Consider the following 16,779-nt stretch of genomic DNA (forward strand, 5'->3'; position numbering starts at 1 on the left):
AATTTTTTCTCTCTTTTCTTTTCACCGCTCTCCTCCGCCTTGCCTCCGAGGAGAGGAGAGTCGAGCGCGAGCTGTTCGTTGCATCAGGCCCTTCATACCAGCTCATGGTCTCGTGAACAGATTCGCGACAGGGGCGAGGCCAGGTACACGCCTTCCGCCGTGGTGGCAGCCCAATAGCAGCCACGTCCACCCATCGGCCACAAGGCACTTCTCACCGACTCGGGCAGGCCATGATCATTTTTGATGAGACATGCCAGCGACCACAGGGCAGGGGCCGTTCGACCCGCGCCGACGACTGGACTGGACTGGACTGGACTGGATGTGATGGGATGAGTGGAATGGGGATTCTTTGCCTCCGTTTTGCGCCCAGCTTGCCTTGCCTAGCCTGTCCGGCATTACTCTGAGGGCGGTCGTATTGGGGAATTACAGTATTGATGATGAGACTGCAGCAGCACGCCTCTCTCGCTCTCTCACACCACGCACGTTACTTCCTCAGTCTTCTCCTGTGTCCTGAGTCCAGTGTCTTGGCGCTTGACAGACACCTCTCTTTCAAAAGCAAGCAGCATGCAACACTTATCCCGTTACGGGCATTATTACTCCAAGCAGTCACCAAATCGTCAAGTCAAGTCAAGTCACCAAGTCCTGCCTGCCTGCCTGCCTGCCTGCCTGCCTGCCTGCCTGCCTACCTACCTACCTGCCTGTCTCCTGGTGGACCCTTGTCCCTCGTGGGCAAAGTCGCTCTCTGCAGCAGTGCACAGCAGCGCGTCATAGTGACCAGGATGGCTGGTTCGTTTCATGAGAATCATCGACTCGCTGGGCTCGGTGGACACGCTGAACCAGCGAGCAGGGGCAGCATCCGCAGGGATTTCATGCACGATGAATCTCTATCGTAGAATCGGCTCCATTGAATCTTCCTTATCACCCTGCGGGTTTGCGGACAGATATCATCGGTATCTTACAGCTGGAAACAAGACCAATGCCAGAGCGGCGGAACGGGTCACGTTCTCCTGACTAAGAGGCCATATCCAACCCATTCTCACTCGCAACTTGCTCCTGGTCATTGCGATTACCAGTCGATTACTCCTTTTTGCGCGCAGAAACACAGAGGCCGTCGGCGTTGGTCTGCTCGAGGAGAAGGTTCCCAACGGAGTCCAACCACAGCTGAGCAGCCAGCAAGCCCCTCAGAATGCGCGCTGATTTGAGGCCGGGCTGCATGATGCAAGAATGGAGGGTCTGGGTTATTTCTGGATGTCGGTCGACAGCAAATACCACCACAGGACCTTACTCACGAGTTCATGTGCCTGTGAGGTACAGGCGGTGGAGGGATGCGACATGATGTGCCCCTTCGTCTGTACATCAATTCTGTACAGTAGCCGTACTGCTGCACTCGCCCGCAAGCTACTGCACCAAGGAGCAGGCTCCACTTATGCTCTTCGTATCCCTCGGAGAGGCAGCAGGAAGAGGAAGAGAAGAAGATGGCGGTGCAGAGAGCTGAGCTGTTTGCTGTTTCTGCTTTTCTGCTGCTGCTGCTGCGGATTTCCAGCAGAAGGTCGAATGCGAGCATGATCATCAGCATTCAGGCACGAGGAAGTGGGCGTGGTAGGGCAGAGTTCCGCCAATCACCACGACCTCGACGCTTTTAAGTGACGTGCGAGCGTGGAGGAGCCCAGCAAAACCATGTGGGATTCCCTGTCGATACTCCACCGCCCATGGCCTGCGTCGCGCGGCCCCCATTAACTGTTAAAACAGCACGATAACTCTGCTTGCCCTGCTCTTAAGGCTACGCCGACTATCCCTATCCTATCCCAGGCGAGCACAGCTCACTAAGCCAGCAGATCATGACTCCATCAGACTTTCTTTCTGTGTTCTCTCAACAAGGCTCATGGCTCAAAGCCCCCACTGTCACTCATCAAACCATGCGCGCACTTCAGTTGTGCTGCTGTTGACTTGACCGTCGTTCTCTCCGTTATCCGCAATCGATCCATGGCCCAATTATCCAAAACCCCTTCGACGTTGGGCACCTGATAGGTTGCGCACGGCATGATGATGATACGATGTTGCAGGCAGATCCTCATCTGAGCCTCTCCATCTCCAGGGACCAGCGCTCTCCGCTTCTCATCTCCTCCCGCGCTGCTGCTGCTGCTGCTGCCACCGTGTCACGACCACGCGAAACGGTACTCCACTGTAATCTGTGTTCATCTGTTGTCCAAATTTTGCGGATATCTAGCTTTTGTACCGAGGAAGGACGGATGTTTCACGTTCCTGACCAACACAAACATCGGAGGCAAGGCAAGACGAGGCTAACGTCGGGCGAGAAGGGATTATCCACCCATCCAATCGTAACGGCGCGCCAGGCCGCTCCCAACACCTTCAAACTGGGCCTGGAGGTTGGCGCTACGAGAACGGGGTACTTCAGGGTGGCGTAGAAGAAAGAAAAGAATACGACGGATCCTCGTCGCTGGGAATCATAGGGCTCGCGTGGATGAAAGACCGTGGAGGCTAGCCCTGATGGGACATTATGATTGTGGACTATTATTTACTTAATAGTATGATTCTGATTTGCAGGTTTCCACGCACGAGGACCAGCGCCAAAACGGACCGGAGCCAATTGCTGCCAACAGGAGCAAAGAAAGAGAGAGTTGTGTGGAAGAGGAGGAACAGCATCGGGGGATGCCTGTCGCTGCTTCACCCGCTCCCCCTGCCCCTTTTTACCAGTGTGCTGGAGCCCGACTAAGCCCGACGTAGTCATTTTTTGCCCACCAAAAGGTCTCACAAAGCAGCACGAACGACCCCGTCATCCATCGCTCCCGCGCCGTTGGACACTTAGCGAGCCACCGCAACGCTCGCTGAAAGCTTGGCACCCTCTGACTGTGGGGAGTGACACGAATTCGGGTCACCTCGGATCGAAATACGGCGGCCCTGCGCGCTGCTGATTCGAGGATGCTGTCGCCAGTTGCAGGTCAGCGTCAAGTGCCTTTGTGCCTTGGCCCCCGACGTTCGTACCATGATACGATTGTGACGAAGACACGGCATTTCCTGCATCACTTGGGCTGCTGCTTGCTTGCTTCCTGCTCTGCTACTTGTTCTTGCCCTTGCGAGAGGACGACTTGCTTTATTGGGTACGGCAGCGGTGAGGGGGAATGATGATACGCTGCTTGAGAATCTCCCACAATCCATGCGGTGATGCACAAATGATGCAAAGAAGAAGTCATCAGCGCAAAGAGAAGCCTATCGCTCTGCAGGAGAAGGAATGTGTCCCGCATCTCCTCGTCGATCCAGACCCCAGCCACTATCGACGTCGTTGAACTCAGGGCGAGCAACGACTGGAGTTCCTGTTCCATGAGCCTTCGTAAGGACGCGTCGTCAGTGCTGCGACAATCCTCACATTCCATTGCTCGGCGTCAAAAACAGGTCTTTTGTTCCTCACTCGCGCCCAGGCATCCTCCTTTCCCATTTAATTAATTAATTCCACCGTCGTCACCTACTCCCCCCTCAACCCAGCAGCCTGGGGACTTTTACTTCGGGTCCTTCCTGATTGCTAAGTGTGCAAGTTCGTCCTTTCATTCAAAAACACAATCTAACCGATAAGCCCAACACAGAGGAAAAGCAAGGATTCTGATAATTCCCACGTACCCCGAATATCATCTGCATGACACACATTCCTCGACCTTGACCTTGACCAGTATCCATGGTTGTGCCGCTGTGTAATAAATATTCAGGGATTCTGATCACCACCGGGCTTCGCTGAAGCAATTCTCATCCTTCGCAATTCCGGAGATCCGTGCCTGCTGGGTGCAGCGTCCATGGTACGAAGTTGGCAAGCGAGCCATGGATTTCCCGTCTCACATCCTTCTGGAAGGTCAACAACCCTGACGACCACATGTTTCATACGCCATGGTGATCTGCGGGTACGCAAGCCATGTTATCTGTGCTGCAATCAACCTCAGAATCACGCAAATAGAATGTGGGGAGAGATGGTGAGGGTGAGGGTCGTCAGATCCTTATTCAATAATTTCCGACCGCCGTTTCGCCTGGAAGGACAGGACTTCGCCCCCAATTTCACAATAGATTAAGGTTGAAGAGGTGTAGGGTCCTGTATTACAAACAGCAGCCTTACGAAACAACTAATAGCACTCTAGAAAACACTCCTCGAATAGCAACGGTGTCCCGAGACAGAGGATTTCGCAATCATCAGCAGTTTGATGCATGCAGTCGGTGTTCTTGTTGCTGCATGCAACTTCTGTTTTGATTGGCAAAGATGAGCATTACCTGCAAGGCGCATGTCTCCAAGCCTTGGTCTGACATAAGCGACATCTATTGGCATCAGAATGCGAATCTCGCTCTCTTTCGACACTCAGGCACGTTAACAGACGTTACACAGGAGCACGGCATTCTCTCGCAGAATCTTTCGTCAAGAGGCTCTCCGCCGTGACACCAGATGATCGGAATCGGGGAAAGCCCCGCATTCGTCCAACCTCACCTGCTGTACGACTCCTGCAATACTACTGCAGTACGACTCCAACAAAGTCAATTCGTGAGCTCATTTCCTATTTGGCTGTAGCGCGAAATGGACACAAAAAGACCCTCAAAATATCAGCTTTCTGCATGCACCCATCCGACCGGGCCGAGTTTGATCTCTTTTTCGGGCTTCCAAGACCGGATGATCACGTCGGCACACGACTCACGACTCGCAGGTCGTCGAGATTCATGCGGTCAAGCTTTGCATACGAGGGACCGACTACCCCTCACCTTGTTTCCTCTTTCAGGGTGCACAATTCCTGTTGTTGCATGCAGGTTGCATCGCTTGCGGTGCAGTTAGCCGTCCTCTAACTGCATCCATTTCCCGTGCTGCTCATATGATAGCTCACATCTTCAACAGCCTTGGGAAGGGCTGACGAACCGTGTCCTCCTCCCACACACATTCCCAACCTCAGTACCAATGGTCTGTTCTCTGCTCGGCCCGCCGCGCTGCTGAATTCCCCAAGCCGTCTTTGTCTGTCTGGCCACAAGAATCAGACAGGTCACAAACTTCCTTGGGAGGGGCTGACATTATGAGGGTCGACTGTGCCACATGAGATATAACCCCCCGCGCTCGTGAACGTCCAAATGCAGCTGTCAAGTGTCTGCCTGGAGATGTGGCCGATTGCCATTTGCTTCCAACTTTTCTGCTGCCACTTGATTGATTTGTCTTACTGCGCTTGTCTTACTTATTACATGTCATTAATTGCATTTTGTTGTTTCTTTCTTCCCTCCCATCTGCCGTCCTCTCTTTCAATGCTCAGCCGCAGTACCCTGCAATCAATCAATCAAATAATCGACCGATTACGATCCTGCATACCTCAGTAGTGCTAGGTAACATCGGACACCCCGCTCGCTGCTGAAGCTGATGATAGATGGTCACAACATGAGCAGAAGAAGAGAGAGAAAAAACACGCCGATACTGCAGCAAAGATAAAACCTGCAGTGTACCTGAACACCAACCCATCTCCCATCTCATTGGCCGGATCCCCGGTCCGTACCTGTGCGGTGCGACTGTTACCAGTGGCTCGGTACAAGTCCAGGCAGCAGCGGCAGACAAAAAAAAGCAAGCAACTTCAATTTGCCCATGTTGTGTGTACGCCCCGATGGAATGGGCAAAATTCTAGATTCCCATACTTCCTGCATATGTACTGTACTGTATAGCTTACCGGAGTTGGGGAGGGGTGGTAAATGCTTAGTAGCACCAGAGTGGGATGTTCAATGTTTGTTTGTTTGCATCTTATCTATCTCATCTCATCTCCGTCACACCAACCACCGTATCCGCTAGAAGATGCGTGTTGGTTGATTCCTCATCTGCATTGCAGATCTTGTTGGTCTGATGAATAACTAGAAAGCACTTTATCTTGTGTCACCAATGGCTCGCTCTCTCTCGTCAGCCCCAACGTCGTACTGCCGCTAGACGGGTTGGGAAGTCTGAGTGGACAGCTCAGGTGATGATGATGGTTAACCCCACGATTTCTATTCTCAGCTACCATTTCTCGGTCAGCAATATTCGGCACACTGTATCCGAGAAAAAGTAAACATGACCGGATGCGGTGGGTTAGGGCTTAGCTGGAGCTTATGTATGTTTCAGTTGCGGTTGTGGTGGTTGTGGTGGTGGGCGTCAGGTGATGGGGGCGAGGAAGGTGTGTAGGTATCTGATGATTATCAGGCGTGTGTCAGATGAGGAGGAGGGATGTGGTGGGTATGTGCCGATTTTGCTGTTATGGTAAGTGCCGGGAGAGGGCTTTCTTCGAGCTTCATTTTTGGGGGAAAGTTTTCCAGTGTGCTTTGAAGTTTCACTTCGTTGGCTTTTTGCACTGGTCGGCATGTTCCAACTCAAAACCGCCCAGAGGACAGTCTGTCTCGAATCCCTCTCTCAGCCTTACTTCACTGCTCGTATGAGACCTACGCTGAGAGACTTCTTGGCAAGACATTGCCAAGAAGTCTCAAGCTCGGGATATACCGTTTTTGAGGCTTACTTCACGTTGAGACGAGAGAGTTTGGAACACATGCCAGATTTTGGGGTGATGTTCCTTCAGCTCTATTTCCAAATTTTGTAATTGTGAATGAGAAAGAAGGGCAACAAGGCATCTCAACTCAGGATGTACCGTTCTTGAGCTTTAATGTTGGCAGGCAACTGTCTTGAGACTGTGGGGTGATATTCTTTCAGCCTTATTGCAAATAGAAGAAAAGCAGTTCAAACCAATTTTTCTCTTAGCAAACAGTAGGGCATTTCTAGTCGGGATGTATTGTACCGTTGGGGAGTCATTTGAGAGATGCCCTGTTGCCGATTCTTTTATGCAATTGAGGAGGCTCCTTGGCGAGCAGTAAGACATTTCAAGTCGGGATGTACCGACCGCTCTTGGGGCTTACTTAGAGAAGACCAACGACAATGTGGGGTGACGTTGCTTTAGCCCTCTTGTTGTTGTTGTTTCTTTCGTGTAATTGAGAAAAGGCATCGAAAAGCGACTTCGCAGGTAGTAAGTCGACAAGCACCGATCTCGAGGAGGGGCTGATGTTGAGAAGCTGTTCGAGGACCAATCAGGTTATGAGGTGATGTTTCTTCAGCGGCCGGCCATATTGCAATATTTGTGGGGTAAATGGAAAGAAGGCAGCACGCCGGATGATTCCTTTATCGTGGCTTCCTTAGCATGCTCGAAGTTGAGAAAGGCTTGAAGGCACATTTCAGACCGTTCTTGATGAGGCGAGACATCAACCAACCCAAAGTGCGGGGTGATGGTCTTTCAGCCCTATTGAGTAAGAGGCTTACGTTGCGAAGCTGCATTGAGACCCGAGTAGGCAATGTTTCTTCAGCCCTTTCATTCGGCACGCCGTATTGAAGTAGAACAACTCGGAATGTCTTCCAAAGCCGCGAGAGAGATGTCTCGTAACATGGAGAAACCCTGCTCAAAGAGGGCGCACGCATCTCTAGCAACGCCCGAGAGAGCCTCAAACCTCACTCTCCAGCGGCTCGATTTCCCGATCCTGCATTCCCAATATCCTGAATCGGGAAGGAACTTTCTACTCGGCATCGGAGAATCGCCCGGGAAAGGTACGCCCAACCTAGTGAGTAGTGAGTCACGGCAATTTCCCAATTCAAAAGAATTTCGATTTTCCCGATTTCGGTACATGCCTGCCCTACATACCTACCTGCAGTTGAATGCCGACAGCCAGCCAACCACTCTCCGCCCTTCCCTCGTTTACAATTGAGAAAGGGCAACGTCACCCACCGCTAGCTGAGCCTCATTTCCCAAGGGCCAATGCATACGAATCAACCTTCTATCGCAAGACCTGCCCAATTCAATTCCTTCTTCCCGAAATCGGAATCCCCTATTTTCTTGCTTTCTCTGTGACTCAACTCAACTTAAGAAAAATTTCCCGACCTCGCAACAGCCCCCGATCCCGGTATCGGCTGACTGCGGCTGCGGTGTTCAGGTCAGCAAGCAAGCGACGGCACGGCTCGCCACGCGGGCGTTCCGTGTGGCTGTGGCTGTGTCTGGATAGGGAGGGAGTGGCGAATCTTAATTAGGTATTTTCGTTCGGGTCAGATTGAGCTCGGTGAGTTTTTTGCTTTTTGGGATAGGAGGGCTGAGATGGAAATGGAGGGCTGCTTTAGAGAGAGATCGAGATTGAGATTGTGGAGAAACGGGGCGGGAAGGAAGAGCGGTGGGAAAGGCTGGGCGTTTGATGAGATTGGCGATGGGAAATTGGGATTCGTCCGGGAGCTTCCCCGGAGGTTGTTTCTTGTTTTTGCCCTTTGGGACATTTGATTTGGCGTGAGACGGTTTTCTTCAATCGCCGTGCTTGATTGCCATGTATATGCGTCTGTCTTGTCTTGTCTATCTCATTCGCCGAATATGTTGTCTCACCCAAGATATTACCCCTAGACACATGTCATCATTACCATCGATTCCACTGCCAGATATTTATTTCCCTCATCGCCACGGTGTTGCAAGGCGACCTGGGAAGACAAAAGCAATTATGGTGAGATGCGGGGTAATGGTAAGTTGCTTTTTCTGCGATGCTTTTCTTGAATTTTCTGCATGATTTTCTGCATCGATATCGGAGGAGCATATCCCAGTCTGCTGGACGGATGTGTGGGTTCTCCCGTTGATGCAGATGCAGGTATGTCTTGATGGGGAAGTGGTTTGGATGTGTGTGTCTTGATGGGGAAAGCGGTGAGATGAGGGTGTTGGGATCAGGATTTGACGAGGCACTGATATCAACAGATTAGTATGGTATGTTGTATTATGGGTGGTGTGCTGCAGAATCTCTGCTCCGAAAGGGCTGGAATACTGCGAAAAGGAAAGAAGGAAGATGTATCACGTGTTGGAAAAGGGGCGGAAAGGGGGACCACGTGATGGGTGTTGTGCATCTAGCGAGAATGACACTGGTTTCGTTTGTAGAGATTGCTAGCTTTGATCTTTGGTTATTGAAGACTGCAAGATGGTTGGCAAAGATCAAGAAAGAGGGGATAACTTGTGAAGAGTCAGCACATCCATGAAATCGGTCGATTCTTGACGGATTTCTTGGACAAGACACGGAAAATTCGACGAACGAAAAGCCTTGAACGTGTAGACTTCGACACTTGTCTAGGAATCGCCGCTGGAGTATTAGATATGTATATACATGGATGACTTCTCAATAACAATAACACTTTCAGTGTGTACACGGTGTGTTCTCCTCCATCTTCACCGTTCGTGGTAGTGAAGCAATAATCCCTCCAAGTTGCGGCGGGTGGATTCTGGAGTAGACGGAAGGATGAATGTCGAAAGATCCATGATACGGCAGATTACGCCTTGCATGGATTGACGCTTGCATCAATTTCAAAAGCTGAATCCGTGGGTGCTTCAGCGGCCGATGTGTCTTCTGAGCCGATTGACCTGCATCTCGATTGTGCTCGAACTTGTTTTGAGCCTTTAGAGCTGGCTTACAGTCGGAATTTGGGCTATACCATAAGATATTTGAAAGCTCGTTTTGGCACTCCGCTACTCCTTGCCGTGCTACCCTCTCGCTTCCACTTAATATCGTTCCAGCATGCACTTCTTCTGCCGAATATCATCGGATTGGAATACCTATCACAATATCAAAAAGATGGTTCCCGTGAAGTTGACACACTTTTCCCTGAAGGCTCCGACCATTCACAGACAATGTAGCTCAAAATGATCCAATCAAACTCGAGCATTGGATGGTCTGATTGTTTGAAAAAGCTGAGAAACTGCATGAAACATGACTGATGATTGTTTGAGATGGTCTGGTCTCTCGTCTCAATGTCGCAGCTTCTGGGGAGCTCCGGGAACAGGTGGATGTCGAAGCTTCTCTCAAAACACACTAGGACGACTTTTGTCTTCAGCAGGAATTTGAATTCCGCACAGTTCATCCTTGAAATGGAGAAGCAGCCGTCTCTCAGTCGAGTAGCCAAAGTTCATCCCAAAAAGTTCGTATATTCAGCATTCGAGATTCGCCATATAATTTCAGGTCTCTTGGTTTGTGGGGTGCCGTCATCTCGGATAAGTCATCTAACTCATTGTTATTATCGATGATAGTTTTACTTGATAAAAATATATCGATCAAGTGACCAATCTCAGGCAAGCGATCCAAGCGTTCTTTTTCCTCCCTCGAAGCCTTAGATTGTAGACCCTCTTGAAGAATCCGAACTATGTCTTCTTGCGCGGCATGTAATAGAGATGGTGTCAAGTTGGTATACCAGAGGATAATTTTTACCGCTTTGCTATCTCCGTACTTAATAGCAGCTGTGAGTGCAAGTCTTGGAGCTTCGAGGTATAGCTCCGGTTTGTGCTGAAGCAAGAGCTTCAATGCCTCCATATTTGACGTCGAGATCGCGAACTCGAAGACATTGCTTCCATCAAACTCTTGTGTAAGATCTGCACCAAGTTCCAATAATGTCTTCGCGACATCGAGATGATTCCAGCGAACCGCTGCACACAACGCAGTCTCTGTAGCTGTGCGACCCCTGGAAACCTCATTAATTCGTGCTCCGTGTTTGCACAGGTGTTGTACGATTTTGTTGTGGCCACCATAGACCGTCAGAACGAGTGGAGTACCATCTTTGGAAGCGCAGTTCAAATCAACACCCTGCGTAACGAGTGGGTATGTGATCGCATGGGAGCCAGCACAGATGGCATAACGGATCGCACGCCAACCGTCTCTATCGGATGCCTCCGCGTTAGCACCGCTTTGAAAAAGTTTTGCAAAACATTCAGCGGTACTGGAATACGCCGCAATCATTAAAGCTGTCACCCCGCTTGTCGTCGTGTGGTTGATTTCAGATAAGAATTTCTCAATTAGTATACCCGAAGACAATCTAACAGCCACCATTAATGATGATATTTCAGCATCTGGTGCGAGGAAGATCGCAGGTCGCGGCATGTATATGTAGTAGTTGAACCAAGCAAGAAAGATTTCGGACTTTGGATCGCAAAGGGGCATTGCTACTTTTAGAAGCTCGATTTTGGCTGATACTTCAAAGTGAGCCGCCCAATTGATCGCGGCGTAGCCAAAGAATGGATATTTATCTGCGAGGGATTTGATTTGCAGAGCGAGCGGCGGTTCGAAATGGACCTTGCTAAACGCTTGCGAAGTGTCGAGTTCTTCGTCAATGTCTATATTCTCATCTGCACAATCGATAACTTCCTCGTCATCATCATTACTTTGTGATGGGCGCTCGAGCCTGAAGTCGGCGTATTGAAGGTACACAATGCATGACCTTGCAAAAATTGTTTCACTATCAAAGTCTGGAAACGAGTGTTTCAAATTTGATGTCTCCGGAGAGTTTCCCTGCAAGTACTCTCGAGCAGTTTGGTGGATGAGAAACACCTTTTTACCAACCACACTAACAAAAAAACCACACAAACCACGCACTGTCTTTTCAAAATATTCGTCAGCCTCTAAATCCAGATCTTCTACACAAGTCGCGCTTTCGTCCACATGTAAAGCCACATTCACCTGTGCAATGCTTAGAGGCTCTCTCGCAGCTAGAATGATGTGAAGTAACTTTCGGCAAACTTGTGGATCAGATGCTTTCGCAAGGATCTTGTCATATGCCTCATCCACTGATTCCGGAAGTTGCTTGATGATCTTCGCCAGGCCCTTTGCGGAAGTGGCTCCGAGGCTCTTCAAGATTGCTTCAAAGATCAGATGAAGCCACAAATATGTTCGGTTTTGTACACTCAAGAGATTTTCGAGCAGGCTTTGTTGCGCTTCAGGTGACAATTCTGGGTCCACAGCGATCTCCGGAACCCGCTTTTGGATGACCAGATTTATTTCTTCGCTGATGGTATCAGATTCTTGCTCTCCTTTCAGATGAATGCTAGGAAAATCTTTGATCAGGGCTCGAAAGCGACGCTCAATAATTGGGTAGGGTCGACTTGAAACAAGGAATTTCAGTTTCATCCCTTGACATTTATCCTGATCCAGGTAGAGTCGCTTCAGGTGTTCGATGAGTTGTTCACGAGCCTTTTCTTCGCACTCATCCAAAGCGTCTAGAACACAAACGAGCTCACCTGCTTCGGAAGCAGACGCGGCCTTCACCAGTATGTCCCAAACGACACTGAAGTTGTCTGCCGCACGTCGGTCTCTCCGAAAGTCTGGAAGTGCATATTGTATGAGGTACGGATTCTGCGAGAAGAGTTGGTGGAGAATGGCAGAGATGCATCTTGCCAAACCTTGTTGGCCGACAAATCCGTTCTTGAAGAAGTAGCAAACCGAGGCCGGGACTGAACCTTCCCCAACAATCCTTCATCGACCAGACTTTTCATCAAGACAGATTTGCCACAGCCAGGATCTGCAGAAACCCATAATAAGGCCGAATTCGTCTCTTGCTTCCACTCAAGAAAGCTTCGATGCTCCAGGAACCAGGTACAGGTGCCAGGAACTCGGGAAGGGTTTTGGTCCTTGTGGTCTCTATAATCCATCGGTCCAAATGATTGATGACAATCGGCTTCCTCTTTTTGCTGTTCAATCGACAATTGTCGAGTCTGCCGATCTTCAGCCAAGCCGTGTAACTTCCTCATTGATTCTTGTAGGTCTTGCAGAGTCTTTCTCTCTTCTTCTTGCCAAGATTGAAGTATTTCTTGGAGATGTCGACTTTCGGTTTGAAGCGTCTTCTCCCAAAGTCCGGCATCCAAAGTGGTTGCAATCTCTTTGCATGCTGAGTCCTGATCCTTGATCTCCTTGAATAACTTGGCCCAACTATCGGCTTTAAAGACATCGCGGCCATATTGATGGAGTGCATCCCGAGACCATTGACAGACGGCTCTAGCTTGATATTCTAATATAGTGCAGTAAAGATCAGTGAGTTTCCTCTCAAAATCTCCTTTCAAGGATTCGTTTTCTGCACTTCGACGCTGATACAGAGGTTCGAGGACTTGATAGCGACGAATGATGAGCGGTATCTCAAGCAGGCCCGCTGATGCATCGTCGTATTGTGCTTTTGGGTTCAAGAGGAGCTTTGTACTGTTAGCTGCGAAACTCTTCTGACTCATAGGAATAGCCATAGGTAATGATTTGCAATACGATCAAATTGAGGACAACTTTGGAAGTCGATCCTGACATGCCAGTGCTTCGAAATCTCCAGAGAGCAACTTACAGGAAGCAAAACACAAACACCCGTCCACGCGATCGCTACATGAGGATCTGATGCCACGATTCCAGATACAAAGTCCTTCGCCGCAACGACAATCTCCAAGACTTGGTCCACTCCATCTTTGACAACAAAGGTCTTGGATCTCAACCGAATCTTCAACCTCGAGTCATCAAGATGAGCAAGCTTTTTCGATGCAAGATCTGTCAGGCGAGTGATTGAATTAGTGATGTTCTCTGGTGAGTCCTGGCTTTTAGCGGACGAATCTGCTTCTTCTTGGGCGAGAATCTGTTCATAATGCTCGACGAGGCTTGGCTTTTCTTTGGTAAGACGTTCGTAGGCTAGCTTCCAGATATCCGTTTCAGGAGGAGAGGCTTCTGATGAAGCTTTCTTGCTCTCGTCAGGCTCGGCGGCTGTAGTGTCTGTCGAGGCAGTCGTCGGTATCACAGGCGCGGGACTGACAGCGTCATCCGTCCGTGATGGGACATTGTCATTAGAAGTACCTTGACTCTCTGTACTCTTATCCGAAGCCGTGGATCTCGACCGTGAGCGGAAGAGACCTTTGAATTTGTGAACCGCTTTCAGTCGCTCACAGGACATCGTTTGAAAGGGCCTGCATCATCTGAACAGCTGAGAGCCAAACAGCTTCTCCCATCACAGATTATCCGTCCCAGACATCAACGATATCAGTGTATTCGAAATCGGTCCAGATGTCGGCACCAAATGAGTGGGTGAGGAAATTCATGTTCAGTTGAGGAGGTGAGGTTTGTAACGAGGCTGAAAGATGCATGCATCCGCTCGAGATGCCTGTAGTGATCCGCTCCTTCCCTTTCTCGAGACCCTGCACCAAACCGAGGCTAGCAAACCAAGCTGAACCAAGAAATCCAACCTTCAAGTATCCTCGAGAATACAACAACAACATCACCACCCTCCCTCAATCTCCTCTCAATTGCAAAATTCTCGATCGCATTCATACATAGAACGTCAAAATGGCGGCCAATTCATATCAAATGCAGTCTATGGGCGCAAAACGTACATCTTCCCCGCCAAGCCTCACAAAAAACAAGAATCGAACTGATGAGAGACTACAGCATTCAATCATTCCTCTAGCAGCGACGCAGAAGCAGAATATGACCGACTACGCGACCTTGCACGACAAGAAGCTGGGAAGCGGAGTTCTTGTTTCGATAAAGTACGTTCCTGCTCCCCACATCTCCGTCTCCGCTCTCCCATCCGTCCCAATTACCACCAAATTCTCACAAAAGCAACAAACAGGCACACAACGCCTACTCAAGTGGCGACGGAGCCGCAGCTCACCAGCTCTCAGAGGAAGGCAAACAACACGCTGCCAAGATGGACCAGTATAATAAGCAAGCGTCCGACTACATCTTCCGGCAGAACAATGCGCTGGGTCGCGTAGCGGATGACACGATTGATCTTCATGGACAGTTTGTCGAGGAGGGGGAGGAGATTCTGGAGCAGAGGATTCGGTATGCGCAGCAGAATGGGCAGACTCATTTGCACGTGTAAGTCCTCCTTCCCTTCCCTTTCCTCCGATCATCATCAAGTCCTTCTCTATTCTTTATATAGGATTGGAGTTGATAGATATATGTCATAGTATCGTGGGCAAAGGCAACCACTCCGTAAACCACATCCAGAAAATCAAACCGAAAGTCGAGCAAGTGTGTCAAGAATTAGGGCTCCAGTATGCGACGGAGGAGAATGCCGGGAGGATGTATATCAATCTTCAAGGCGGGCCGGCGACTATGCCGCCGCAGAATGCGTATCAACCTGGGGGACAGCATGGCGGATTTCATAATCAACCTCAGGGACAGCAGCAGGGCGGCTATCAACAAGGTGGTGGCTATCCTGGTCAGCAACAACAGCAACAGGGAGGATATCAACAGGGTAATCAACAAAATAATGGCCAGAATGACGAATTGGAGAAATTGGCTATGAAGCTATTGCCAAGGATAATGAAGAAGTTGGACGGATGTTGTACTGTAATGTAACTGTACCTTACGGGTTGCGATTTGCGATTTGCACAGACAAGGAGACTTGGATATTGTGTATATTGTTTGTATAAAGCTTTAGGTACAAGCCTAGCGGAACTAGGTATATAGCCAGCCTTTTGAGCATGAATACCGTGCTCGAGGCGCGTAACGAAAATCGTCAACTATAATACCCCATCTCAAAGATTTTCCTACGATTAAATGTCGAGTCTTAGAACCAGACTCGAGCTCTCGCTTTGTAATCCAAATAGACCCCACAAGACAAAGCCTTCAGAATAAAAAAGAGTAAGTAACGTCCGTCCCTGCGTAGCGAGAAACCCACCCGTGCCGAGAAAAATGGTAGATACTTTGATTTCGAGCAAATTAAACTCTATGAATTTATCGATATATATTATAATTTTATTTAAGTCGTATTCCGTGGCTGCTCCTGAATACTCTAGGTCTTTTCCACTTGTGAATTATGTTTGTGTCGTCGTCTTCACGCCTGATTTACGGGTAGTCTTATTTTATAGTATAATAAAGTTCCTTAAGAACAGCTCGATGATCTAGCTCTTATTTTCTAAGATATATATAAAAGGGCCGCATCGAATCTTAACGGCCTTATTTTTAAACTGGAAATTGTTATAAGCGTTGTGGCTGCTATAGTGTGTAAATTCATGCCACATCGCCACCCGGTTTGGTACCTCAATCAAGCAGCCGCGTAGGGCACATAATTAACACACCAGGTGACTGAAATTCACTTACGTAATCATTGCCAAGCATATAAGTCAGCTTCTCCACAACGTCTAGATATTCATATGCAAAGGTAATTTGAATGATTAGAATGTTTTTACTGTAAAAAAGTAAAGAAAGAACTAATATACATAATATTCGCTGTAAAGCCACAGGTCAAGGCCTTAGGCCAAGCTTTCGAAACAGCTTATGCCGTTTTGATGTTGAGAGAGGCTTTTTGATCGGTCTCACATGCAGGTCGTCTGCGCGGTCTTTTGTGTCTATTGAGACATCGCTCTTCATCACGGCATCTAAAAGACGTAATTTGTTCCGCAAAATCTTGGAATTAGCATGATCAGGTCCAAAGACTTGCTCATACCCACGCAACGCCTTTGAAAACATAGTCCTAGCCTTCGCTAGATCAGCTTGACGTTCAAAGAGAGAGCCGAAACCCCAGATTGTGTTGAGCGCTGGCACGTAAGTGATAATATTATCCGGACCGATCGCTTTCTCGTAGCCTTGCAGCGCCCGCTGGTACATTTGCTCGGCTTCGACTAGCTTGCCTTGGTTTTGGTAGAGGGTTGCTAGGTTATTGACCGTATCGAGCGTCGACGTGTGCTCTGGACCCCATGCCTTTTCGTAGCCTTGTAGCGCCCGCTGGTACATCTGCTCGGCCACGACTAGCTTGCCTTGGTCGGCGTAGAGGATTGCTAGGTTATTAACCGTATCGAGCGTCGATGTGTGCTCTAGACCCCATGCCTTTTCCTTGCCTTGCAGCGCCCGCTGGTACATCTGCTCGGCCTCGACTAGCTTGCCTTGGTTTTTGTAGAGGGCTGCTAGGTTGTTGACCGTGTTGAGCGTCGACGTGTGCTTTAGACCCCATGCCTTTTCCTTGCCTTGTAGCGCCCGCTGGTACATCTGCTCGGCCTCGAC

At 49.3% G+C, this 16,779-nt stretch overlaps 5 protein-coding genes across 5 annotated transcripts in view; 2 read left to right on the top strand and 3 right to left on the bottom strand.

Annotated features, from left to right (window-relative positions):
• The first annotated feature begins 361 nt into the window (after positions 1-361).
• Positions 362-1,161, top strand: LY89DRAFT_686133 (uncharacterized protein). Its single transcript, XM_018215215.1, has one exon. It carries the CDS (start codon positions 438-440, stop codon positions 891-893), a length of 456 nt encoding a protein of 151 aa, XP_018069727.1. The 5' UTR covers positions 362-437; the 3' UTR covers positions 894-1,161.
• Positions 1,162-2,935: 1,774 nt separating this feature from the next.
• On the bottom strand, positions 2,936-3,505 carry LY89DRAFT_686136 (uncharacterized protein). Its single transcript, XM_018215216.1, has one exon. It carries the CDS (start codon positions 3,261-3,263, stop codon positions 3,042-3,044), a length of 222 nt encoding a protein of 73 aa, XP_018069728.1. The 5' UTR covers positions 3,264-3,505; the 3' UTR covers positions 2,936-3,041.
• A 6,422-nt stretch (positions 3,506-9,927) lies between these two features.
• On the bottom strand, positions 9,928-13,890 carry LY89DRAFT_719937 (uncharacterized protein; the record flags this gene model as incomplete). The annotated part of the gene is made up of 3 exons (XM_018218534.1): positions 13,130-13,890; positions 12,207-12,989; positions 9,928-12,159 (listed from the first exon to the last, which is right to left on the bottom strand). The coding sequence occupies exons 1-3, from the start codon at positions 13,721-13,723 to the stop codon at positions 9,928-9,930; spliced, it is 3,609 nt and encodes a 1,202-aa protein (XP_018069729.1). The 5' UTR covers positions 13,724-13,890.
• A 109-nt stretch (positions 13,891-13,999) lies between these two features.
• LY89DRAFT_686141 (DUF1771-domain-containing protein) lies at positions 14,000-15,310 on the top strand. Its single transcript, XM_018215217.1, has 4 exons — positions 14,000-14,155; positions 14,215-14,315; positions 14,399-14,649; positions 14,742-15,310. Exons 1-4 carry the CDS (start codon positions 14,113-14,115, stop codon positions 15,133-15,135), a joined length of 789 nt encoding a protein of 262 aa, XP_018069730.1. The 5' UTR covers positions 14,000-14,112; the 3' UTR covers positions 15,136-15,310.
• A 631-nt stretch (positions 15,311-15,941) lies between these two features.
• LY89DRAFT_686143 (HET-domain-containing protein) overlaps positions 15,942-16,779 on the bottom strand; it is a 3,724-nt gene continuing 2,886 nt past the window's right edge. The window contains exon 4 of the mRNA XM_018215218.1: positions 15,942-16,695. Within this exon, the coding sequence (XP_018069731.1) occupies positions 16,024-16,695 (672 nt within the window). The 3' untranslated portion in view covers positions 15,942-16,023. The remainder of the gene's footprint in view (positions 16,696-16,779) is intronic.

Source organism: Mollisia scopiformis (genome assembly GCF_001500285.1).
Source record: "Mollisia scopiformis unplaced genomic scaffold LY89scaffold_15, whole genome shotgun sequence".
Lineage (NCBI taxonomy): Eukaryota > Fungi > Ascomycota > Leotiomycetes > Helotiales > Mollisiaceae > Mollisia > Mollisia scopiformis.

Excerpts from the sequence above, each read along its gene's own strand:
- LY89DRAFT_686141 (XM_018215217.1), top strand. The coding sequence starts at position 14,113 with ATGGCGGCCAATTCATATCAAATGCAGTCTATGGGCGCAAAAC. Across the intron at positions 14,156-14,214 it reads GCAGTCTATGGGCGCAAAAC|CATTCAATCATTCCTCTAGC; the intron begins GTACATCTTCCC and ends GAGAGACTACAG. Across the intron at positions 14,650-14,741 it reads GGGCAGACTCATTTGCACGT|TATCGTGGGCAAAGGCAACC; the intron begins GTAAGTCCTCCT and ends TATATGTCATAG.
- LY89DRAFT_686133 (XM_018215215.1), top strand. The coding sequence starts at position 438 with ATGAGACTGCAGCAGCACGCCTCTCTCGCTCTCTCACACCACGCACGT.
- LY89DRAFT_686136 (XM_018215216.1), bottom strand. The coding sequence starts at position 3,263 with ATGCGGGACACATTCCTTCTCCTGCAGAGCGATAGGCTTCTCTTTGCG.